Genomic DNA, 26,733 nt, shown 5'->3' with positions numbered 1-26,733 from the left:
AACCCCGCTTTGTCATCACAGAAGTATGGAGGAGGACAAAACTGAAGGAAGAAAAATGTGCTGTAGAAAGTAGCTGACAGGTCTGGGGGAGCAGAGTGTTGACTCTGCGGTGTGGCGAGCAGGGGGGGAGCGGAGATGCTGGCAGGAGCCCCTCCAGTGAAGGGCAGGGGGATGCAGCCAGATGGGTGAGGAGCACCAGCCAACAACTGCAAATAACAAGTTCCATGATCTCAGCAGGAAAGGGAAGAAAGATGTGGGTCATTAGTCAAAGCAGCAAGTCAGGTCAAGGGTAGGAGAGTCTTGGGTTTTCATTATTAAAAAAAGAATAAAAATAAAAAAGCAGTGCATTTTACAACATGGGAGAAAGGAGAGCATCAAGGGGATGAGAATCCGGCAAGAGACTGCAAAAATGGAGCAGGAGCATGGAGGAGAATTAAAGACAGGTCAGGGGCAAGGAGTAAATAGTAAAAATTCTCTATTTGACAAAGGGAGGGGAAAGGAAATTATTTCAGTAGGGAAAAGAAAAAACAGAGACAGGGTAGGAAAAACAGCTGGCATGTAAGATCAGACAAAGTCATCACTTTCAGTAGCTTTTTTGTAGCTACAACATAACATGCAAGATCCTGTGTGTTGATGCAGGTCAGGAGGGGAAGCAACCTCTGAATTTCCTGATGTGGGGCATGGGATTGTGCAGGTGAGATTTGCTTGCATTTGACAAATAAAGGCATCCAGCTAAGAGAAATGGCAGAGCTGCTGAAACAGAGAGAGCAAAGGAGCTTCTGGAGTCTACCAGCTGTAGACAAAAGCGATGGGGAATGTACGTTGGATGAGCCAAAGGTTGTCGATAGTCCAGCAGACTTCAGAATCAGAATGTTGGACAGCACAACCACACTGAGGAAGAGTAAAGCACAGGCAGATGGAGGAGAAGGCTAAGAAACAGATCAGTCATCCTCACTGAAAGACTGAAAGTCACAGAAAGGGCGAGGGACACGGTGAGGTGATAAGGACTGTGTTGAAATAAACCATGTGATGTGTCTCAGTGTTGAAGTGGAGGTTTCTAACATCAACATCTCAGTTAATGCACACACAGAGTGCTTCTGGTTCTCACCGTGACCTGGGCACTTCCCTAGCCCTTATTTCCACATGATCAGAGTGCCTTGCTACTTTTAAGGTAGTTATCTGTACAGCGAGATGGGTGGTAAGTAATTGCTATTCTGTAGATAGTGAACCGAGGCATAAAGCAGAGGAGTATCTTGCCTCTAGTCCCACTACAAATGGGAGTGAGAATTGAAGCCAGGTTTCTTCAGTCCTCAACTAGTAGCTTAAATGCTGGCTCATTCTGCCTCTGAACTCCTGCCTTGAGCAGAAGCCACCTTGAAGTCATACTTTCCATGGAGAAGTAGTTTTTTGGCATATTTTAATGGTTTGTTTAGTGATGCTAAAAAAAAAAAAAAAAAAAAGTTGTAAGTTACTTTTGATGTTTTTATTATTGGGACAAAATTAAGCCATAACTATATATCTGCAGGTCGATGCAGTGTGACATTGCAGAAGAGGCTAACAGGGATGTTAGCGTGACTGGCCTTTCTTTGATTTGCTCTGTTCTGTTTTTCAGATAAACCGTGAAAGCTGGTGTTCACTGGAGCCATGTCCCAATTCTTCCCTGCTGGAGCGCAAGCGGACGCGGGAGTCCTCAGGTGAGCAGCATGTCAGTGGCAGCTCTGAATGAGCAGCCCTGCAGTTCTCCTCTTTTCTTTCCTTCTTTTCCTTCTTATTTTTGACATCCTTGACTCAACGGGCAAAGTACATAATCTAAAGAAAATGTGTAATGGATCTTCCATGAGTCATTGTTAGCACATGGTTGTGGCGCTTGACTTGCAGTGAGCCATGTGGTGTGTCACCTGCTTAATTAATTATGCATTTAAAGTACTTCAATATTCCAATTTTTTAATTTATTTTTTTTAAATAAACTTGAAAAGTGTGATGGGGTATACAGACATGGTTTCTATCTAAAAGGATAATACAACAAAAGAAAAGCTACAAATTTAAACTCCTGAATCCATATTTAGATCCAAATGAGTGTGTTGGGTTTTTTTTGGGTTTTTTTTTGGGGGGGTGGTGTTTTTTTTTTTTATTTATTTCCCTCTGAAAGTTGCCATGATTTCCAGGCTTCGGGAAGCAGGAAGGCTGTTCAGAGCCATCGTTCCCACACCCTGCCCACCAGCCATGCCGAGCTCCCAGCCCTGCGTGCTGGCTGGCTCTTGTTGGCTCTTTCACTGGGACAGAAAATCTTGTCTGAGCAAGTTTCAAAGAGGGATTGGTGTCCAAGATAAGGAAAAAAACATTTCCTTTCATTGAATTATACATGTTCAAAACAAGTACAATAATTTATGAGGGCCCTGAATGTGACTTTGCTTGGACTGTTCATAGAGAGGATGCTTCTTGCTTTGCTGTCATTACAAGCAGGGGTCTCACCTGGATCTCCTTCAATTTATCTGAAAAACTGGAAAAAAAGAAAATCACAGAAATTGAATGTGAAATTCAAACGCAGCCTTTTTAGAGTGTAAGCTAAGAAGGGATAATGTGGGTGACTGACACGAGGGGTTTATTCTAAGTAGAAGTTCTAGCTCCCAACAAATCAAGTAAGCACTTTTTTATTTAAAAATAATAGTCATCTGTTTAGAGTAGTGATGAGCCGTGATTAGCTCTTTCAGGGGTGTTTTACAGGAAAACCTGTGGGTTCACCACGCTGCTTCTTTCCTAATTATGTCCCCAAATCCCTTGCCTTTTGGTATCGTATTTTTATGCTTCAGGCAAGAGGTAATTGCACTCTGACTGCAGTGTGATGTGTGATCCTTTGGCTTGCCAAATCTATAACTATGTGTTCATACGGATCAATATAATTTAGATAATTATGAATTATTTTAATACAATATCATACCATAGAAATATAATAGTATGTTACCAGGTATCCATATATACAAATAAATATTAATAATTGTAGTATTATGTGACTGTAACACAAGGACAAAGAAGCAGGTTTTCAAGTTCAGTTCTCTCTGGTAGGACTGAAGCAGCAGGAAGATCTCGGGCTCTGCAGGTTCTCGCCTTTCTGGAAATAATGTTGTTGCTGCACACGCATCCCTGCAGCTGCACTGTGATGCTGTGCAGTGTAGAGAGGGCAAGAAAAATCTGGCCACACCTAACAGCAATAAAACCACTAGCTGTTGTGATACGGTTAACTTAAAAATAAACAACTTGATAGGGAATTAGACCTTTTTCACCAGCTGAAATGGCTTGTAAGGACAGAGTCCTCAAATCTTAGAAAGTAACTCCAGAAATTGTAGCTTCTCATTTTCTGTCAATGCTTTTGAAATGTGAAATGCCTGGAGGAGTGTAGCAGATCTGTAGTTTTCGGCATGGAATTGGAGGGCTCAGCCCTGTCGTGGAGAACACGAGGGTTTGGAAAATGTACGTAAGAGTTGCATGGAAACTTTCTTCTTCCTAGGGCTTTTTACTGTGTAATATCTTTTGTCTCTCTGTTATGTGCAGTAGTGAGTTACCATCATTGTTGTGTATTCACGTGCACCTCCACGCAGAGTTGCTGATAAGCACAGTTGCGCTGTAGCCCAGCATGCGCAGCGAGCAGGGGTGTGCGTGTGATGGGGCTCACGGTCCCCGTGTCATGGCAGTGCTGTCGCTGGGGCTTGCCAGGTCATGGCTGTGGGAGATGGAGCTCAGCGTTGTGCAATGCCTGTGAATTTAAAGCAAAGAAAACAAATCTGATGAGCTAACTGAGAAAAGGGGGGGGGGGGGGGGGGAGACACCCCCCAAAACAACGGAAAATAAAGGAGAACGGAGGGAAGAGAGAGTTTGGGAATCAGTTTCTCAGTGTAGATGAGCTGAGCTGTGTGTGGGTCCCCATCACTCGGCTCCTCATTGTCCTTCCTCACCACTCCAGCTCCCCTGCCCCTCAGAGGCTCCTGCAGAGGCGGCTTCGCTGCCTCTTGTGATTTATCATCAGGGCGAGGTATCTGTCCCTTGGCACATCTGGACCGTCCCCACTGATTTTCCACTGGAACGTGGCTTGAGCCCCTTTGTTTTTCAGTCTGGGCTGTGGACTTGCTCTGCTGGCTGCCAGCTGGACGGCCGGCACCCTGGCCTGCTCCCTTACAGCCTCTCCATCTCTTCTTTGATTTTCCCTTCTTATTTTTCCCCTCTCTTCTTCTCTTCCCCCTCCCTTCTCCCCTTCGGTGATGGAAAAGCAGTTCAGATTTTCCAGGTTTACCGAAAGGGGAACAGGACCGGGGAGCCACCGCGCTGCCTTCAATAAGTGCTTTTCCAATTCTCCGTGGTGTGGAAAATCCTCTGTGGGGTAATGGGGTTTCTGACTGGCTTTGGCGCTCCCCTCTGCCCTAAACGGGGGCAGCCCCGCTGCCATCAATAAATTGTCAGTATTTTCTCTGACAGTGGAGTGCTCTCATCAGCTGGGCTGCAGCTATGGTGTTTGATAGCTGCTGTCAGGCACAGATTAAGGATGGGAAAGAGAAAAACGTGGCTTCAAGCTACCCAAACCGGTTGTCATTGCATTGATGTGTAAGCTTGATGTCACCAAGGATGGAGTTAGTCAGGTGTAATTTCAGAATGAACCAATATTTTATTTCCCTGGCTCCTCTCCAGGGAACTAAGCATGTTTTTGATATGTTTAGTTAGAGCAGGTTGCAAAATAACACCTTTTTTGGTTTAAAAGCACTAACAATTAGAAAATATTTTGAGCTGGGAGAAAAGAATGTTCAGTTATTGCCAAAGCTGTCGTTAATATTTTTGCCTGAAGGCTGAGCAAATGAAATGATATACAGGCATTATTTTATGCAAATACATGTCTGTTAAGGTTTTTGGAAAGGAAAGGCTTTCTCAGTGGCTGTGGTCTATTTCTGTGCTGCTGATCACCCCAATACAAACAGCTGAAAGCATTTTAGAAAAAAGATGCAATATGCTTATATTTCAACATCAAGAGTTATGAAAGCTGAGAATTTAAAAAAACACTTTTTTTTTTTAATTGCAAAAAAGTGAAGTTTGTCATGGAAGTTGTTTGTACTAACACTTTTTTAATGAGAGGTATAGAAGAAGGAATGAAATAATTGTCCCAATATGCATTCAAAGCACCTTGGCATTTAGAGGGAATTGATTCTTTGGTTGAGATAGAAAGCAGATATCGTCAAGTTATATTTCTGCATTTATTGACTATGAATATAATTCTGTAGTTGTTGCAATCGATGGGAAACATCCTGTTATGCTCAGTGTGAAGTCCCTGATATATTGCATATTTATCAGCACTTCAAGCTACAAGCATATATGGCTGTTTAATGCAGAATTTTCTTGCACCATGTACTTCGATGATGCATTAAAAAGGAATTTTGAACTCTTGAATAAATTATTTGAAAATTTGCAGGAATGGTTTTGGGAGGTGAACACAATTTATAAAGCTGCATTTACTGTTGTTTTTAAATCCTTGAATTTACTGAGAGTGTGTGAGTTGGATCTTCAGATGCTACAGAAAGCATCAGCTCGTAACTCTTTCTGCTTTGCTCCCATAGAATGTGAGAACTTCTTGGAGGATGGGCTGAGTAGCGTCTGTGCTTCATCACAGGGTGTTCTTAAGAGAGAGTCCGGGAGCGAGTCTGACCTCTTCCCCTTGCCTGGTGATGGGATGGAAGACCTTGTCTTTGGAAAGGTAGGAAAGTCTGGTTGGGATACGGTTAAAAAAAGCTCTGAGGCTTGATTCAATAAACCTGTACTGCAAACTCAGATCATCTTGGTTTCACTGGTGAGTTAGAAACCTGGAAGCTATTATCCTGAAACGGAATAGATGGGAAGGATCCAGTCCCCTCTTTGGATGCGGCAACATAAGGGATATATTTACTTGCAGCAGAATTCCAAAAACCATGGAGCCCTGGAGTTAAAAACAGTGGAGTTAAAAAGATTAAAGTCATTTTGACTATCCAAAAATAAATCAGGCACTAGAGGAACAGTTGAAAAGGTAGATATTTTTGCAAGGCCATTAGGGATTGCACAGATGATATGAAAAGTCATGTAACAAAGAGCTGTTCTCCAGCAAACGATGACCTCTGTGCTGACACCTTCAGAATTATATACTGTAATTCTCAGGGGAACCAATGTTTTTCTGTAAATTCAGTGTAACTCCCTGAAAAGGAAGGAAACACTCACTCTAAATACTTAAGGCCAATTCCAATGAATAGTTTTGTTGCCTAGGTGACATAGCTTTAATGCCTTTTTGCGTGCAAGCAGAAAGAAAACCTTTTCAGGTTTGCTTAAAATCAACAACAGAAGTCATTGCTAACCTTAGTCATCCCTGTGTCCTTTGTGTAGCTCACAGCTGAGGAGGGGAAAGAGGAGTGGGTGAGACCTGAGGCACGGGGTCAGCCTCCTAAACAGAGGATGCCTCCCTTTAGCATCGGTCTTTTGCTGTCTGCATCAGAGGAGCCTGAATTTATTTAGAGGGCGATTAGGTTTTGCTTTTCAAGAACCATCTTGCTGGTAATTTATCATTTTCTTGCCATAAGTAGTTGATGAAAAAGGACCCAGAAAGAAGACAGTGATGCAGAATCAAAGGGGATGTGAACCTTCTTTAGATCAGCCATCATGTTGGTCTCAGCTCCGTGAAATCACATGCTTAAGTTCAGCCCCTGCTTACCTTTCTGAGCAGGCATGATTCCTCCTCTAAAACACCAGACTTTCAGAGCAGGTTTCACACTGTCTTTCAGATAAATATATTTAATAAAACAAAATTCTCTTTGCTTAAATCAAATCAGATGATGGTGAATATTTTCCAGCAAGACGGGAAACACCACAGCCCAGGCTAAGTGATCTCATTTGCTATAAATGAACAGTAAAGTCATCCTTAATGCACGTGGTAGGGCACAGAGCTCACCAGCCTCACCCTTTCCCATTTTGCTCTCGAAGTGATGCGAGACCCTGAATTGTGAGAATATAAGGCTGTTTGGCAGAACAGAAGACTGGCTTCAGTTTTCTCGAGTGGCACAAATTATGACAGCTGACTGCCATTTGATCCTGATTTAATGCTTGTATGGTGATGTGTGGGAGAAGAGTGCTGTGGGAACACAGTAAATTTTATATTGTACAGGATTTTAGCTTTTTGCCTTTCTTATGTGGAAAGTTTCTTCCTCCAAATAGAAGGAAGAATCGAAACTTAAAAAGAACAGATATTGCAATGTAGTAGGGATGTTGCAGGGAAAAAGAGGTGGGGGGGGGGGAAGCAGGTCTTCAATTGCCATGGAGAGTGGGCAGATGGAGGAGATTATTTTCTTTGCAGAGAGGGAATTTCTTAATTTGGCAGCCTTTGCATTGTTCTCATTACACAGTGGACTGCAGACTTTGTCTACAGATAGGTTCAAAAGGTTCCTGAACTGAATTTAGGAAGTTATTCAGAGCTAATCTCAACCTCAGTCACTTTTTTTGTCTCTGTTTTGCTGACTAACTCAGTTACTTGTCTCCTTTCTCAGAATCTTTCTGAGTACCTTTTCTGTAGTTATTTCTAGAAGGACTAGAGACTCTAATTTAGTGTTGTGAGCTCATTCCTTAATTCAGTCTTTTTTGGTTTTAGACTGCTGAGCCCAGTTGGTAGAAAGGCAAGTTACAAATATTTCCAGTAACCACTCAAATAAGTGCTGGATATAATCTTTCTTCTGAGAAATACTATAAGAGGCATGTCCTTGTTGTAGTTGGTTAGTTATAAGCCTATTAAATAGTACAATTTCCATATCAAACTGGGAAGAGAGAGAGCCTGTTCCTGAACAAAAAGAGAATCTCAAATACTGTCATGATGGTTATCGTTATTACTAGTCCTGTTCCTGTTTCCCCTTTGTATGGAGCAAGAGTTGAATTTTTGTCTGTTAGAGTTGTTCCTTATTGTTTAATTCACTCCTCCTCTGTTCACTGATCAATATATTAAAAGAGATTTCGCAAGAACAAGTCATTGTCCGTCCAGGGTCTTTGGGCTGCTTTTATAGACATCACTTGAAATTTACAGATCTTAAGCCCTGGTTCTGGCCCAGGACCATGAAGATTTGGGGTCTGTGGGGTCACAAAATCTGCAGGTACTTTAAACTGTCCGTGGTGTTTCAGTGCATGCTCTCCTTACCGTCTTCCTTGCTGTCTCCTGTGCTTGTCTTGGTTTTCTTTTTTCTCTGAAGGACATGTGCTGAGCTGTGTAACGTGAGCAGCTGGGTTCAGAGAGCTTTAGCCCTAAAACCTGACTTGTTTTTTCAGACTTCAGAGGCTGTCGCTGAAATCCAGAAATCGTTTCCAATGTGAGGCCTAAGGCTTCAGCAAAATGTTTTATTTTTTTGCATCAGCACTTCATTCCCATGTCCGCGTCACCCTGCTTTTCCTCCTCTGTCTCACCCAGCCATCTGGGCAGGCTTTGCAACGCCCTCCTGCTGGAATGATTAATGCTGCATAAGGTCATTTCTCACAATCATCTGGCAACATCCTGGGGTGTAGCCCATACACTTTGCTCATCTTAACTTTTAACCTGCCACTGAAATTCAGCATTACTGGGAAGTTTTTTAATGTGCCTCTTGGGAAATGATTCAGACGAAAAGGCCCTTGGGAAGACAGGAACCCACAGATCATTGCCAAAGGAAGGGGTTGCAACTCAACCCCTTGAATTTTAAGTTCTGCCTTTGTTTTGGTTTGCTCAAGGAAAGACACAAATATGTAAATACTTTGCATTTGGGTTTTTATAATTACTGTTTCTCTTAAAAAGAAACCAAAACCACAAAAAAACCCCAACAACCATGCAAAAAAAATCAAAGCCAAAGGAGTGGAAGTTTGAAGGGAGAGTCTTTCACCAGGGGAAGACTCCTCTACTCCAAATCATAAAAGTTATTATAAATAATTAGTAGGAGGTCACTATTGAAGTTAATTTTAGGCAAACAGGAGCCACAGGCAAATCCAGGTAAAAAATGACACTGTTAGATTGTATATCAAGCCAACCAAAGATGTTGACTCCTTTAGTGGAATGGTAAACGTCAGGGTGCCAGAGTATAAGTTTTTACTTTGTTGTCTTTTTTTTTAAAAAAAAATACTGTGACACCTTGAATGTTTCTGTCACATGGAAGATCATGGGACCACGTAACTTTGTGTCTCAGCATTTTGCATGTTGTCACCCAAAAAATGATTGAAAGAACATTTTAATTCCATTTATCAAGACCACCTACAGACGGAGGGATTTAGTTGAAGAATTTGTCTTATATCCACACCATCCTGGTGATTTCTCTTATCCTTATTCATAAAAAAGTACATACATTTTATTCTCAGAAAACTCACCTTTTATGCCTTATCTCATTTTTTCTTACTAGCTTCTCACCAAGTGCTTTTTTGAGGGCAAAGAAAATGCCCATTAGCACATGTCTGTAAAAGCTTTCTTCAGCCATGAGTGTTATGGTTACAGTTAACGATTGAATTCATCAAGGTGCAATGCAGCAAACCTAACTTGAGGAAAATTAATATTTCTTTAATGTTTCATTTTTACTGTAGGAAAAGAGCATTAGAGAACCATTTCTATTCTGCAAGCAGGGTATTTTCTTACTCAAATAGGATTAAAGAGCAATGTATATTTACTGGCACTTGGCCAGATAGCTAATTTTTTGCAGAGGTGGCTATAATACAGATGTGTCTTAGATGTGTCGGCCACGCTTGGCATTTTGCAGACAGAGTCCTTGTCTTTCATATTAACTATTTTTCTTTGTCTGAAAAATAAGTAAATCATCTAAATGAAGACAGTATATTTTTAGAGAAGTAAGCATGGGCTACAAGATCAAGGGAGTTGTTTATTGTGTTCTGTAGTCAGTCAAATGCTCAAGGTAAAAGTTAAAATGGACAAAATATATTTCACGTTTTTCAAATATCTCTTTGAACTGCACTTTATGATAGAAACCCTAAATCTTCCCTGCTAGGGAAGCGGTTTTCATTCTGCATTTTAAACTGGAGCAGTATTCTCATCTCAGAAATATGAATTCCTCTTTTTTACTCTAATTCCTTCCTATATAATTTTCTGTTCTGCACTATTGTTGCTAGATTCACTTCCAAATTTAATGTTTCCAAACTATGCCATCCTTCCACGGTACAGCTGGCGGGTAGTCATCTCTCCTCCTGCTGTGCAGCCCTAAAGTCTAACAGTATTTTCCTGTGTCTCAGAAAAGCAAAGCAGACTGTTTCCTCTACTGAAGAAGTATTATCCACATAATGACTACTTAATTTGTCTGGATTTAAGCAATTCAGTAAGCTCTCATCATGACTCACACAAATATCAGTTTATCTTGAATAACGTCAAACACCGTCAAAAACTTCACAGGGCATACATTTCAGTTCTCTCTCCTTTTAACCTACACTTCCTATTTAAATATCAGTCAAATCCAGTACTTTAAATTACAGTATAAGTTTACCATTTAAGTATTTACAGAAATTCACCATTAATATTTGACATTCCTTTACCATGAAGTGAATGCTTTTGGAGGGATGGATTTTTAGTGTGTTTTCAATATTTTGTGTTTAAAAGGTATATTTTACTTCGGTGGTGTGCTGTGGATGTTGAAATTTTTTTCTCTTTTTTTTCATTGATGGATGGGAGAGGGGAAATAGTGTAACAGCATTTATTTAAACCACCTTGGGAACATTATTGTGTTCCTGTTTAACCAAAATAAACATAAAAAACAGCCAAACTTGAAACAGGGCTTCCCTCTAAATAGTGAAATATTTGATTAGAATACTTTTTTAACATCTTAGTTTCTTTTTATTGGGTTTAAAAAAAAGCTTTTAGCTTATAATGTGTGCCCATCAAAAAAGCACAGAAGAGCAAAAGTGTCGGAGCATTTAACACTGCTGGCTCTGAGTGGAGTCCGGGTGGCGCGGTCTGAGGTGAGGACTGCCGTGGGGCAGCACTGCTCCCCTTCATCCCACCCTGTGTGGGTTTTGATGCCCATCTCTCCCTTCTGAGAATGGCATTTTGTAGCCCGTTGTCTTATGCCAAATGAGAACTGACAGCCTGAAGCTCCTTGAGTGCTCAGCTTCTGCTGAGACCCACCAAGCCTGCTATTTGGAGACAATTAACCGCTGTGGCTTTGCTGAATAGTCTATTATATATGGTCTGACAGATCATTCTGCCTGTTATTATTTTAAATGATACAGCACAGGGCTCTGCAGGAGAATAAATTGAAACTTCCCACGTCAGTCCCTTGAGGCAAACACCATTTCAGACTGAAGGTGATGTCACAGAGATGCTTGTGTTTTTTATGCTAGCCACGAGGAACACAGAATATGCACAGGCTCTTCTCAGGCTGTATGGTCAGCACGTGGCCTTTGGCCAAAGAGAACCAGTTTGGCTTCTATTTAACTGCTTTTGGAGCAAACTAAACCAAAAAATTGCGGTATGACTTGAGACCTGTAATACAGGGCAGCTGATCCTGTGGAACAATATTTTTCAATTACAGTTGGATTTGAAAAGTGCTGTAAACTCTGACATTAACTTTCTGCTTAATGGAAAGTAGTGGGGGACAGGGATTTAAGCTTCTCCCCCCAACCCCCCCCCCACCCCCGGCCCTGGGTCTGTTTTCTAGTACTGAATAATTGTCCCTTTTGTGCTGCATGATGCAGTGGAACAGTGTGATGCTCTTGAGCTCTCGTGGCTGAGAGCTGCAAACCCATCCCAGGTCCTACAGGACAGGCCAGAGTTTGTCATCAGGAGTCATGATGACCCAGTTCCACATTATCTGCTCTGTGTAAACCTTTGGTGGTTTTATGGCACCTTGACCGAAAACAAGTTTAGCCAGAAGTGGTGAGAGGAGCAGGATTTGCTGTGCAGGGTGAAATGTGGAACTGGTGAGAGGAAGGCAGGCAGAGGACCCAAGCTGGGAGCCCAGGGTTATGGCAGCCAGGGACTTGTGGGGTGGAAGAGATTGTTCTGCAGAACATTTCAACCGCTTTTGAAACCAGAGCAAAAAGTCTTGCTTCTGTGATGGTTAATTTGCTTTGCGCTATCAGCTAGGAAATCCCTCAGCTCATGTGAAATATAAAATATTCACATTTATTTAAAATGTTACATGTATTCACATCATTGGAAGTGTTCAAGGTCAGGATAGATTGGGCTTTGAGCAACCTGATCTAGTTAAATGATGTCCCTGCCAGTGGCAGCAGGGGCGAACTAGATATTTAAAGGTCCATTCCAAACCAAATCAGTCTATGATTCTAATTGAATATATTTTTAATTTTTCTTATCCACAGCAACCTGAAGAGGAGCAGTCTGCGTGTGATGTCACGAGCTCCAGTTCCTCTGCCGATGACACCATGTCCCTGGAGAGGAACTCATCCCTGGGCAGCGACACATCCCTTCCGTTCCCACCGGCGGTGAACTTCATCCAGCCCAAGGACAGGCACAGCCTGGACGGTAGCTGCACCAACATGGTGGCCACAGAGGGAGGAGAGAAGGAAGAGGAGCTGGACAGTATCACAGATGTGCCCACTCATTCTTCTGTCTTACGAAACTCCATGCGGCCACTGTCACCTTTCCGTCGACACAGTTGGGGGCCAGGGAAGAATGCCACCAACGAAGCAGAAATAAATCAGAGGAGGTGAGTGAAGAGCTGTTTTGATTTACTTTGCACCCATGCATGCATATTTATCTATGCTTTAGACTCGGCATGATAAAACAGAAAACTGAGGATATCACTTCTGATTATTTCTTTTTTACTGAAAGTGGTGAAGACAATCTCCTAATGTATGTTTGTTTGTTTCTTTTAAAATTAACTTTCTGGATTGAAGTACTTAATGCCTACAGTACATTTGAGCTTTCCAGAGCAAATGACATTACCTTGGGACAGGTCTTCCATTTGAACTGTCACCATCCCTTTGTATACAAAGGGCTTTGTTAAAGAAATTATTGGAGCGTTAAATCTCATTGACCACAAAATAAACATGACCATTATTGCTCTGTATGTATTAAGAGGGAGCACAGGGCACCAGGATTTTAAAAAAAGTGTGGAGGCTTCTCAGTGGTGAGATAGGTAGTCCCTGTTTCACAGAATTGGTTTCACCTCAGTCTCTCATGGACAGTAAGTCCCATCTAATGCATCACTGGTGTCCCTGGTGATACCCAGGAATACTCAAAAGGGAAGTTTTCCCATTTTTTTTCTTTTAGAAGAAACAAGAGGGAGAGGTGTAATAGTCACATGAGTGTGTAGATGCTGGTGTCAAGTGACTGTGGGAAGAAAAGGTGCTCAGCCCCCCATCTCAATGGGGGAAAAGATGAAGCAAAGGAAGACGCACACCAGTAAAGTAATTGGTGTAAGGTCCCTGGCCGCGCTCTGCATTGTTCAGCATCTGGGCTGCCAGATGCTTGGAGTCAAACCCTGCGTTTTCTGAAGTCAGTGGAGGTTTGGCCAGTGTTTTTAATGCACTTCAATGCTTTCAGAGCAGGAATGGCAAGTTACTTTAGCAGGATCAGGGTGCTGTATCTTCCTGTCCCTCCAGCATAGACCTGCAGCTCACAGAGGCTTCAAGCCTAGGGATGCAGCGCAGTGCTGCTGTCCAGGCTGCCTGCTGCCATCTTCATGGCCACAGGTGTGCTTTTAAGATAAATGGAGCCATTGCATTTGGTGATGCCATTAAATTAAAACTGGCTGCTCACAACAAGTCCTTTTAAATTGTTACTGACCCATTTGGATAATCCAGTGAGAGACAGCATCCTCCCATTAGAAATGTGTGCATCCTTTACACATTAGGAGCCATTGGGTGTCACCAAAGGAATATGATAGACCCTTCAGATTTTAAAGCCAATGCTGAAAAACATTCAGGACCTTCTAAGTAACATAGGGTGAAAGATTTTAATTTTTTTTGTTGTTGTTGCTGTTTACCACTGCCACCTTTTTTTGGCTTCATTCCTGGTCCCCAGGTAATATTTATATAAATTAAGTTATACATATCTTTTTAAAGCTACAAAAGAGTCAGCATGAAGTACGCATGCAGGTTTATGACAGAATGAGTCCACAAGCTCATAAACTCTTTTGAAAAGATTTATTTTTAAGTGTAGGACCTGTTATGTATGGATTTCTGAGGGTAATAAACTGCATAGCTGGCAATTACTGCTAACACTTAACAGATGGGTTAAATTCTCCTGCATCAGGCTTTGGAGGCTGTTTCTGATATGGGAAAATACATTCATTGTCAATGTAAGAAAATTTTGAGTTAAAGGAAGAGTAATTATTCTCGTATGTTCTTAGATACAGCTGCTGCTACATAAGGATAGCTGTCACATAGGTTAATTAAAAAAGAAAAGCTGGATAGGTCTCTGGTGCTGATTTGGTTCCTGTTTGTCTTTATGTTTCTGTTACAAAGGAATTTGGATTATTTGGGTTTTGGGTTTTTTGGGTGTTTTGTTGGTTTTTTTTTTTCCTTTGTTCTTTTCATACTTGGCTGTTGTGATGTTGGTGATGTTGGGATTCTGGTTGCTTAGTGAACAGCAACAAATACTGAGGAAATGGAGCCCAAACAAGCGACTTTCAGATAAATTCAGGGTGTTTGCTTATTCATTTATTTCACATGCAGTAGATAATTTTCCACTTAAAGGGGAAAAGCCTTAGTAACTTGACTTTTGCAAACCTTTGAAATGAAGTACCGTGGAGCACAAGCCTTAGCTAAGGTTTGTCCTGCTGACAAGCAGGACCTGTGCCGCTCCCACCACCTGTCACCCCTTGTCCGTGCTCCCTCTCTTCCTCTGGGCACCCATGGCACTCCTTTGCTCCATAGGTGAGCAGGTTGCACTCACGAAATAAGCAGAAAACAAACCAAATAAAGTATAATTGCCACCAAAACCAACCCAAGGCTTAGAACAGGGCTGTGCAGCCGGGAAGAAATGGGGTGGCAGGCTGCGTGGTCAGCCGAGCTAGAAGAGGTGTCTCCTGGCCCAGCAAAGACTTGCCGTCTGCTCCAGCCCTCCACGCCAAAAATAGTCTTTCCCCTTTTGGCAGAAGTAGCCAAATCAAGCTTAAATGGACCTGCTGATACAGGACCCAAAGAGCCTATGGGGAAAAAAAAAAAAATCAGTCTTTTGTAGGACCTGGTCTTTTCCAGTGTTACATGTTTTCTGTTTCCAAGAGGGATAAGCATAAAGGAGTTTTCACAGAAAAGATAAGAAAAAATGTAATCATCTTAAACAAAATGTGAAAACATGCTCAGTTCCCCACCGCTTCCCCTTTTTCCTCCAATGCATTTCATGGATAATCCTCATGTCTACATTTTGCTATTGAAAATACAAAGAAAACTAATAAGGCTGCCACAAAAGGATGTTCATCCTTCACTTAATTCCTGACATTCATAGCGGATTTAAAATGCCTGTCTTTCAACAATGATGCAGTGTTTTTAACATTTAGTTCCAAGGAAAGAAATGCTTGATGGATTAAGCACTGCAAATCTGGAGCTGGTGTTAATCATGGTTGCTAACAGCTTGTGTCAAATAGCTTGTCCTTATCTAAACTTCAAATTGATCTGGCTTTGGCATCAGCTACGTTGCAACATGGTCAATACCTGTGAAACCCTCTTTAGGTAGAAAAAAAACCCCAACCCTAAAACACCAACCAAAAAGCAGATTTATTTGTAAAAGAGAGCAGAGGAGAAGAAAGACACATTGCTTCATTTCATATTTAATGGTGCGCGTTCCCTGTACATCCATTCCCTCTGTTGTTTGTGTGTTGGGGATATTATTCCTTCAGCTGCCATTTGTTCATTTTTTTCCATTCAAGTTGCTGACCACTCTCCATGATTCATTTTCAGTTCAATGCGAGTTCTGGGGGATGGTATAAAGAAGCCTCCCATTCATAGGAGAAGGTACAAAGCCAACTAACGTGACTAACTGTTTTGCATTTGAATGTCTACTAACTCCATACTGTCATGTTAGTAAAACTGTAGTATCTCTCAAAGCATTGGCGTTAGAGCTGTGCATCCCGCTTGGCTGCTTTCCCTCTCCAGTCTGACCCAGGGCAGTTTTTCTGACCCACAGAGCACGTGCTTGAGCCATTTTCTCCAGGATGATATGATAATAACTTAGAGAAATCTCAGATACTGTTTTGTTGGCCTTTGCCTTGCATAAGATTTGGAGTTGTGTTAAAATAATAGTTTACCTGCAAGCATGTGTGTAATTTGAATTTAAGGCACCTCAGAGACTCCTGCCAAGGCTTGCAGGAGGGGCACCTGGGGAGGGGATGCATCAGACACGATCTCAGGGTTGGAGTATATTCTGCAGATCTGCAGCTGGTTGAATTAAGTGGCTTTAATTTTGCTCTTTTGCTGTTTTTTTTATAAACCATCTTCCTAAAAAATAGAAAATAGGGTATATTTATTTTCTTTACTTCCATGTGTGTTTTTCATCTGTATAGCAAACTTTCAGTTCCTCATCTGACACACAGATATGCATTTTCACTCACGTAACCTTTGTGTTGTCTATTAACATATAAAATAGGACACTTAATTTTTGACACTGCAGACGTGTGGACCCTCCACACTTAGACAGTTTTAGGCTAAAAAATGGCAAGTTTAACCTCTCCCCTTCCAGTGGATTAAGCTCTTCTCATCTCCCATGGCCTGCCACCTCTCCTCCTGTGGCCCCTTAACTTAGTATTTTGCTTCTCTTGAAATGGATGGGGTTATATGTGTGTCTAAACAAACTACTGTATTTCCACATATGGAGAAAATGTTACCATAATGTTATTACCCAAAAAACCCCACTGTGCCTTACCGTGCATCAGTATAAATGATGCCATATGAGTAGTGCTGTACAGTTCAGGTGAGGGCTCTGAGAAAAAAAAAAAAAAGGCACAGGACAGAATGTGGTTTTCTACTTGTACAGAGCCACTTTATTTACATCACTCTGTGCTCTGGAGGAAGAATTGCAGTACTCTTTTTCTCAGTTCATGCAAATGAACCTCTTCTTACCAGTTCTCTGTCAAGGCTCCTCCGGAGGAGCTGTGTTAGTATTTAGAGTCATACTGAAACGCTGAGCTTACACATAGAATAAGAAAATGTCTCAAATACGCAACCTAAAATACCTAGTCATATCTCAAATGTGCGGTAATTCCTTCATAAGCTTAGTTATTAGTCTCTTATTTTTTCTGGTCTCCCAACAATTTTGGTACCATCCTCTCTAATCCCAGTTGCAGAGCAACAGCCTGAAACTAATTCCAACAGTTTATGCTTTCCCACAAGGCTGATGTATATAATAGTTCACCCCCCCCTCCACAAGTCATCTTCTGTAAATGGGTTTTGCATGCTCTGCATTGATCTTGTTCGGGTTTTATGGTGTTGCCAACAGATTGTGGGTGGCTGCCCAGCAGGACTGTAATTCTGTAAGACTGCTTTCCACAGCCCTTGCCAAAAGGCCTTTTTCCTTTTCTGAAGAGATCTTCCACCACTTCCAGGCTTCCTCTTTACATACACATATGGGTTGTCTCCTTCCCTCCCTCTACTCTTCTGCTTCCCTTCCCTGCAGTTTTAGCGTTTGGGTTTGTAACTGTAACATGGCAATGGTCAGGAATAGAGGCATCTTTTGAAGTGCACTATCTAGTGTAAATGTTGCATCATTTCTCTCCTTGCAATCCTCTCTCCTTCAATTGAAAAGCAACCACACAAGGATTATGGACTTCTGCGAACAAGTCAGCATAAGCTCCGAGAGTTTACCAAGCCCAGTAGTCTTGGGGTGGCCAGCATATGGCTGGGGGAAGCAAGGAAAGGGGAAGCATGTGTGATACCTTCCTTAGGAAACTTTCTCAGTTTCCATCTAGTTTCCACTGGGCTGGTTTTACTGACCTGCTGGGAGGCTGAACCCAAGCCTGAGAGTGCAGACTTGCATGTATGAATGAGGCGGGTTTACTGTAGCCAGGACTTGGTTCTTAGGATAACAAGAAAGTATTTAGTCCCCCCCTCCCTCACTAATACTTACGTCTGCCACCGTAGTTTAGTTGGATGATGGGAATAATGAAGTTCTTGGAAATAATAGCATGTTATGGGAAGGTGTGTCTTCAGGAAGAACACTTATGGTGGTGTGCTGAGAGCTATTGCTGTAGCACACTTGGAGCTTTGGGGTGCAAAGTACAGGTACTCCAGGTGTATCCTTACCCAGTTAGCACCCTTAATAAAACAGGCAGCAATTACCCGAACTCCACCGTAGAACACCAACCATCAAACCCTTCCTGAATGTTTCCAGTGTTGTACTGTGTGGAAGCTGTACGAGGACTTGGCAAGAGATGATGCAGTCAGTGGCTTTCAACCTTCCTCTGTGCCCCCTGAGGCTTCTGGCACTCACAGATCCTGGCCCAGCGATGCTTAGACTTGCTCCGTCCTTTCCATAGGCTCCTGGCCTGGAGCAGAGTGTGCTCTGGCCACGTCCTCTCTGCGTGGGGATCGCAGGCCAGGGTCTGGGACCAGGACTTGTGCAGTGCTGCTCTGGCAGATCTGTACCGATGCAAAATTCCCTGCAGACGTATGTATCCTGGGCAGCTTTGCCAGGATTTAGGGATCCTTTATGTATCATAGCTGACAAGAAGATTGATTTCTCTCTGTCTGCAAGACCTGCAATTGGGCTGTGAGCTGACAGAGTAAAAGCAGTATTTAAAATATCAACCAAAATATTTGCATTTTGTATTTGAATTTCTTATGTCTTTCATGATGCAACTTGGGACTCTTTGGGTTATGTATGAGAGCTGGAAGGTTTTCTAGTCAAAGTACTATTTAAAGGAGTCTTGATTTAATCCCAAGTTGATAGTAAAATGAACCCATTTTTTTCTTTTTAGCCTTTTTCACAGATTTGCGGTGCCGCATTTAAGAATGTAGCACACTCCTTATTTTTCCCAAATGTAGCCTGAGGTTATTAATAATTGTATGGAGGGGACTTAATTAAATATCTGTAAGGGATTCTTTTCCTGATTTGGGGATGAGAGATACCAGGAAAAGCTACTCATTACTAACAAAACGGCTGCGTGTGATTACTTATGCAAAATCGGCTTTGGTGTGTTTCAGTCTTGTTTTCCCAAAAAACTTCCCTGTCCACAAGGAGCAGTTTCTTCACTATATTGTATACTGGCTGATGGGATCAGTTTGTGGGAAGCATGGGCTGTTCTGCTGCCTGGTTGGTGGTAACCTTGGTCACTTGGGGCACTCTGGTGTGTTCTGACAGCCAGAAACACCCAGTAGCTACTGCATTATTTCTGAGTTTGTTGGGATGGTTTTTTAAGATATGCAAGAGTGAGTCTTTTAATGTTTCCCCTGTTCTGTAACAATCCAATAATTACAGCCCTTTTCCTTTCTTTGCCTCTTTTGATGTTCCTAGTTTGAGCTGGTGTCCCTCTGGCGTACAGTTCATTGCCATGGGTCCTGACTTTACTTGTAGAAGGTATGGTATAAATAAATGTGCAGCAGCAGCAGCAAAGGAGCACTGCAAACACCCTGTCGTCAGCTTTTCGTGCACCGCCTTTTCCGTTACTGCTCTGGCTGAAGCGTGCAGATGTTTTGTTTGCTTCAACTGCTTTTTCAGCAATTCAGCAACTCTTGGGAATGGGTCCTTCTGAACTGGGGTGCAGGTGAAGGTGGTGGCTGCTTTTCATTGACCTTGAGCATTAAAGCTGCACTGGTGGTTTTTTGCTGCTCTATTCCGTGATGATTCTAAGGTGTGGTTTTTCTGCAACAGCGATCATAACGATAATTGTGACAGCCAAAGAATCAAAACGAGTTAATGTGATTCAGCGCCGCTTTGTTCTGGGTGGATCTCATAAAGGATTTAAGTTCATACAGACTTGCTCTTTGTAAATTGAAAAATCTAGGTTTTTCTTCAAAGAGAATAATCATGTATAGCTTTCTGTGAAAAACCATTCTTACAGCCACAGATTAAAATTTCCCAGGTGCTTAAAGCTTACACCTTCAGTAGAAAGTCTCAAAGCTGAGATTGATGCTTGCAGGCCAGATTTTTACCTGATAGTGCCTGGAAGCCAGTCTCCCAACTTTTATAGCTCTGTAGGTTTCCGCTGATGGTTCTTGCTGGTTGTGTGTAGAGCTATTAAGCTCTTTTTCTGAAGACTAGATATTGAGAAAGAAGTTAATCTCTCCTTCCTGTTACAGATTTAATTACGTTTGGTCTGTATACCCTGACCAACAAATTACAGACCAGTATCAGCCACTGATAACTAGTTTATGGGCTAATAATTGCAGCTTTGAGCTATTTGTGTCACAACAAATGACATTTTTTTTTTTTTTTTTTCTGTGCTATGTAACATCATTGTTACCACCCTGGGTTGCAAGAGAAAAAATGCTTTTCTGACCAAAATAATTGGTAGAAACGGGACTGATTTCTCTCTGCAGAAGTTTTTGAATAAACTTTATAATGCCCACTATTGATATACATTGTTGAGTCAAAATCTTCTTAAAGCAGATTAAATTGTAAATGCCTCAGCCAGTCTTCTTTATCATTAATTGCCATAAAAAAGTCTTAAAAAATTTACTAAATCTTCTTGTTGAAGGTTTATTCCAATTTTTGCTTTGAAGAGGCATATTTATCAGCTACTTAATGCTTCTAAAGGAATGCAGAACATTAATCTCTACTATGCAAGTCTACCTGAATTTAAAGCTCCTTCAGTTGTTTAAATAATCCGTACAGTCTATAGTGTTTTCCCTTTCGTTTATTTATGTGTCAGCTTGTTTACCACTTTAGATATCACGATCGCCTCAGGTTGCAATATATATCCAGGGTGGGCCTCACCTCAAACCAACAGGGCTTTGTGAGCATCAAATCAAACATCAGCCACGGAGTTGTGCTACAGTGCTGAGAGGTGAATCTGTAAAACTTGCACATTAACCCAAACTGGCATTGCAGTGGGTTTATTGATGTTTGGGCATGAGGATCAGAAGCAGAATATTAGGGCCAAGATATATAAAATGGAAATAGTCACATATGAAAGAGGGAATGTTTTGTGTAGGTGAAAAGATAGTGTAATATTGTCTTTCTGTAGAGAACGCTTGTCTATCAGCAGCTGTCTCTGCAGAGCTTGGCCAAACCTTTTATTGCTACCAAAAAAAAAGCAAAAGTTTGGTATTTTATTTAGCTTTGAGTGACTGGCTCCATTGGACAAGACCTAGTTTCCTCAGCAAATAGTAAATTAAGATTGATTGGCTGATGGAGACATCTGTTGAAACTTAAAAAACTAAAAAACCAGAGATAAAAGGAAGAAAAGAAACCAGCTTTGGCAGAAAGAAGGGCATTATCAGTGCCAAAGCTTTGTGCAGTGGCAAGTGCTAAAGAGATTCAGAGGATGTGTCTGCAGAGGTCGATGTTACAGGCAGCCTAGAGCTGAGTTTGTGGCTGCTGGGAGGGCTGTCGGTCCAAGACAGGCAGCACAGTGCTATACAAGGTAGTTTAATTTGGGTGGCTTTATTCCAAGGGAGAGCCTAACCAAAAGCTAGCGAAGAGAAAATATGTGAGAATATCAAAATCTTTAAAAGGAGTGTTTCTAGATGCTCCTGTGCACCACACAAGAAGGGGAGGGAGGGAGGAAATAACCAGGAAAGACTATTGACCAGGAGCTGGAATGGACATTCAGGCAACTACTGTGTCCCGTTAAAGGCACCAAGATGCTGCTGTTTGTTCTGAAGGAAATAGAACCCCCTCCACTGCTATCTGCACTTGGTCATTGAGAGGTTACATGCCGACACATAACATCAGCATTTCCCTGCACAGTTCCGTTAGAGGTTGCCTTATGTTTTTACACTTGAAGGTGCTATGTGCTGAAAGACACTGGTCTCTGAGTGTTAGCATCTAATAACCTCCATGGTTTCTCTTCAGTTACAGCCTAGAAGGCCTTGCTGGAGACTCTGGTGAGAACAAGAAGCCCTCTACAAACTTGGAGGCTTCTTCTCTGAGCTCCAAAGATCTCGGACAGAGTCCGCTTGCCAGCAATCAGTGTGGGTCCCTGGTCTTGCTCACTGAAGAACTCGAGCAAAGAGAAATCAGAGACTACAATCACCAGGTAAAGCTGTCCAACTATTGTTAGATGTCTAGAAAATGCTACATCAGTGTTTTGGAAGTCATTTTGCCAAGTGACAGTCTCACTGTGAAGGCTTCCACCCTATATATTTAATATTATTAAAATCTTCCATCTTTAACGTGTAGGAGTTTCCACTGTGTTAAATTTGCTACTTGGTTCTTGGGGCAACATGGTTGATGGGTGAAGCCTTAAAATGAGAACAAGAAACTTCCCAGTTTTCTTCCACTGATCATGAGTAATCATGGAAAAGTTGTTAACTTTTTAGCATGGATATAGTGTTAGTATCAATTGCAGGTATTATAAGGCTTCCACAATTAATGCTTGTGCTGCTTTTTGCAGTCAAGAAATACACACAAGTACCAAACGGTAATTTATCTGCAAAAAGTTTCAGGTTTATTTTCGTATCGTAGGAGGAAAATATTTTTTTTTTCATAGCTGTAACCAGAATAAAAAGGCTCATTATCATAAGCAACAGTTAAGAAAAATGTTAATTGCATATTAAGAAAATCTAGAGTGATCTCTCTGGAACAGAATTCCATGATAGCTATTTAGGACAGATTGGCCACAACACTATAAGAGTCTTTGCTTATTTTTATTAAAGAAGCAATTCTACTTCTAAATACTCTAAAACCCCTGGATTTCTGAGTTGGAACTTTTAGCCATAGTATTTTCTGGGTTCATGCCAGAATCGTTAGACAGCCAGTCTGTTTACCTCTTAGAGTCACTGCCATACATCAAGGCAGTAAACGGGTCTTACAAGATCTGGCCTGTGGAGCTATTATGTCAAGACTCTCATGTTTCTCTTGCTTTAAGGAATAGCACTTTTGGGGAACACACTGCTAAGCATCAGCTTTTTGACCATGTTGAACCACAATCTATTTTTGCTGAGGAGTTGGAATCCCAGCAGTAATGTCAGTGGCCATCAGACAGTTGGTAACATCCATCTTGTAGTATCTTGCAAGAAGATTAAGCAGCCAGTGTCTCTGTTACACAATTAGTTGTCATGCGCTTACAAGGCAAAACAAAATGTTACATTTCACCTGTGTGGCACTGATCACATTTTTTGTGAGTGGTCCTTGCATTTCTTACCTGCTAGCTTTTACTGGGATCATTTACATTTTCCCTTGTTTGAAAGCGAGAATTTCAGTGAACGTGAACACTGAACTGTGATCTGAAGTTAGGATGGTGCTGTTGTTCTTGATATATTTGCTTAGTGTGGGTTTTTTTCTGTTCTGCAGATGCATCAAACATCACAGCCGCAAGGATTTAATTTCTGTTCTTCCACTGTTTCATCTCCACTGACCAAATCTGTGTCGCTAATGTCAATTAGTAAACCAGTGCTGGACAGTGAGTAACACATTTTCCCTTACCCATTCTACCAACTGTACTAAGTATATCTTAATATGTTCCCAAGGCAGAATTTGACAGTACCTGCTCTTGCTTTCCTATATTATGTGAAATTTATGTTTCACTGCTGCATGGAATTGTGGGGGGAAAGGCATAACTCGTTCAGTTTAGATCCGTGTTTTTTCTTCCCATCTGTTTGGGTTTTTTCTTTGGTTTTTGTTGTTGTTGTTGTTCTCAATTAGAGTGCTGGTACAAAAACTATGAGTTATTGAGTTAATTATTTTTTTAACAAGTTTGAATTTTGCATCCTGTCAGGATTTCTTCCTTTGATGTCTGGTAGATTCCACTTGAGATCTTATTTTTTGAAATTTGATATATGGAAACTTGAGAACGCACGTCTTGGTCTCCTTGGCAGAGTTTGTTGCTATTTGAGTGAAATGTTTGGAGCAGTTGGATATAATTTATTGAATCTCATTCCTGAAGAAAATAATAAAAGATGATTAGGTGAAATTTTTCAGTTTAGCTTAATTGAAGCGATAACAAGCACTTAATTTTGCGACTTCACTGCATTGATTCTTTCAGCTGAAAAAATCATTCAGAAGGCTACAGCTGGATGTGCTTAGGAAGGGCCATGTTACATATGTTTTCATTTTATTAATTGCCAGCCAGAAACAGTATTGATGTTTTAGATCATGTCTTGTCACTCAGTGATGGTCTCTGATCTTTTCCTCTTTATTAACATGATTCTTCCTTGCAATGCTGAACGATGGAAAGGTGCTTTTAAGAAAGGTGGTTTATTCATTTAGGAGGCTTGCTAGAGGAAGCTCACAGATTATGCTTTGTAAGAGACGTTTTTAAATTCTTCACCATCGTTCTTCCGTGATTAATAAGCATGTGGCCCGACGGATGTGTCCCTCAGCAACAGTAACCAAAACACGAGCAGATCTGCCCTGTGAGAAGGCTGGCTCCTGCTCCCCGCAATGGCTCACCCTCTTTCCTCCTTGGCCTGAAGGCCTTCTCTTCTTACTTCTTTTTTTCTTTTTTTTTAAGTGACTGATTTATTGGCATTGTGTCCAGTTGCTAACCAAACACCAGAAATAACTCGGCTAGCTCCCCAAAAACGCACTGTTGGTGGTGGAGAGAGCCTGGCCAGCTGAGGCTCGCCTCCCTCTCCCTTGGCGTTTTCCTTCAGGCCCACGGAGGGGGGCGGCGGCAGCGGAGGCTTTGTGCCGCCATCTTGGAACTGGGCAGCTCGCCGCCTTTCCGCTCTTCCCTGTCTTACAACCCCCATTAAAAATGCCGCTGAGGCCTGAGCTTGGTGGCAGACAGGTTTGGTTATCCCATCTTCTTCTAGAGTTGGCCTAGCCACAATGGTCTCATTGAGAGAGACGGAGAAGAGAAGATGGAGTAAGCTTTCCAGAGGGGCTGTGGAAGAAATAGCAGGGTTAGTCTTCTGCTGAGTTTTGGACACTGAAATTAAAAATCACTAATGCTTCTGTGAGCTTTCTTTTCTCAGTCGTTAATTTGTGACACCTCAGAAAGGCTTCATTTTTATAGGAGGGTGGTTTCTGAAAATCGATGCATTTGAGGTGGTTGATGTGAGCATCCAAAAAGATTACTCACCTTGAAAATTTAGCTCACAGATTCTTCTCCCAACTCTGACACTTGCTGACTTTGGAAACTTCGGTAAATTGCTTCATTCTTCCTCAGTCACTTTGGAAGCGGAGTAGTGTTACTTGAGTTGCAACCATAAGTACACGTGAGGTAGTTTAGTGCCTTTTACAAGGAGATTCGGTGTACAAATTCCCTTGTATCACCTAGGATGACATTCATGTTATTGCAGCAGAATGCTTCAGAGTTATGCAGGAATAAACTCTTGATTTCATGGAGGTGAATTCTGGGAAAACTTCTAACTGTTCATTCCACTTGCATAATTTTGTGGTAGGTGTTTAAAAAAAAAAATCTCTGATCCCTGCAAGTGTTTCTCAATGGGAAGAAAGCAACGTGTTCTGCACAGTTTCAAAAAACAAATCCACATGAATAAACATATGGAGGTTTTCTCTTATTTTTCCTGTTTATTGTCATACTTACTGAGGCAGGAGCAATTTCCAAGACTGAGTTTCTAGCCCGCACTCCGTCTGATGTCTCAGATGTTCCAAGAGCTGCTGTGGCCATTCACAACTGTGTTAATCCTGCAGCATTTTATAGAGGGAGGTCACAAGAGCTGTTGGCTGGAGTGCTCGGAAGACTGCTTTCGGCTTTGGAATAGCAAATTTCCAGTGTGGAGCATTGTTTAAAAGCCAGGAACTGCTATAAATAAAACCACTGAAATGGAAGTTGAATTCAACTGCGCTGGAGAAGGTGGTTCTATTTACAGTAAAGTAGTATTGTTCATCTTGACTTTTAGTCTAAATAGACAGTAGACCACAGAAGAAAGAAAGCCGTGTTGCCTAGTCATGTTCTTCAGGTCTGAGACACTAGAACAACTCCTTTGAAAGGCAGTCTAAACAAAATTAATGCATGAATCTTGCTAATATTTCTTCACTTTAAATGCCTTTCATTGGATCCCTCTAGGGTTGTTCAGCTTACATTGGAAAAGTATACACATAATTTTAGTCAAATAGCCTCTAGGCGATTGGCATTTATGACTAGTGGCTGAAGGAAAATTTCAGTGGCGTTTGCATTGCATTGGGTATTCCTCGGATAGTATTTTTATATGCTGAATTCAGTTTTGGGGTATGATACCAGCAATAGAAAAAATTCTCTTTGTAGCTGTAAGGACATGTTTTATTCAAAGTGTGTAGTAATTCCTGCTTCTTTCACTTGGAATTTTAATACTGATATAGTCTTTAGCCTCTTTTCCTTGTTGTGCAAGCAAATTGATTTATCCATGCCATGGAATGATTTAAAAGTTCCTGAACATATACACTGAAGGTGTTTAATGTAGATGCTTAGTGTAGGACCCTCAGGTCAGACCTATCCCAGGGGCAGTTTCCCCACTGTCTGTCATCTTTCCCGAGGACACAGTGATGTACTGTGTGAGCAGTGGGTATCCAGCAAATTGATGTTGGTCAGCTCAGAGATTTACACCTGTGCTTGTACAACAAGGTTTGGGAAATACAGCCCTTGGGCATCTCCATAAAAAGCTGTGTAGCAATTTCAGTTAAGAGTGGCTAGATGGCTTCTACGTCTCTTTTGAGAGAAGATTGTACTTAGAGAGAATTGTTGCAAAGTTGCTGCTCTGCAAGAGCTGCTCTTAAAAATAAATTAT

At 41.5% G+C, this 26,733-nt stretch overlaps 1 protein-coding gene across 14 annotated transcripts in view; it reads left to right on the top strand.

The window, feature by feature from the left end:
- Positions 1-26,733, top strand: part of AKAP13 (A-kinase anchoring protein 13) — a 222,469-nt gene that overhangs the window by 155,294 nt on the left and 40,442 nt on the right. For 12 of the 14 annotated variants that reach the window (XM_080396174.1, XM_080396186.1, XM_080396175.1 and 9 more), the window contains 7 exons: positions 1,613-1,694; positions 5,595-5,731; positions 12,322-12,668; positions 15,865-15,918; positions 19,412-19,474; positions 21,914-22,097; positions 23,354-23,462. In XM_080396174.1, the coding sequence (XP_080252300.1) occupies positions 1,613-1,694; positions 5,595-5,731; positions 12,322-12,668; positions 15,865-15,918; positions 19,412-19,474; positions 21,914-22,097; positions 23,354-23,462 (976 nt within the window). The remainder of the gene's footprint in view (positions 1-1,612; positions 1,695-5,594; positions 5,732-12,321; positions 12,669-15,864; positions 15,919-19,411; positions 19,475-21,913; positions 22,098-23,353; positions 23,463-26,733) is intronic. The other 2 variants (XM_080396182.1, XM_080396176.1) reach the window with 2 other exon arrangements.

This window comes from Falco punctatus (assembly GCF_963210335.1).
Source record: "Falco punctatus genome assembly, chromosome: 7".
Taxonomy (NCBI): Eukaryota; Metazoa; Chordata; class Aves; order Falconiformes; family Falconidae; genus Falco; species Falco punctatus.
Note: the sequence above shows the minus strand (reverse complement) of the source record. Positions and strands in the feature narration are given on the sequence as shown.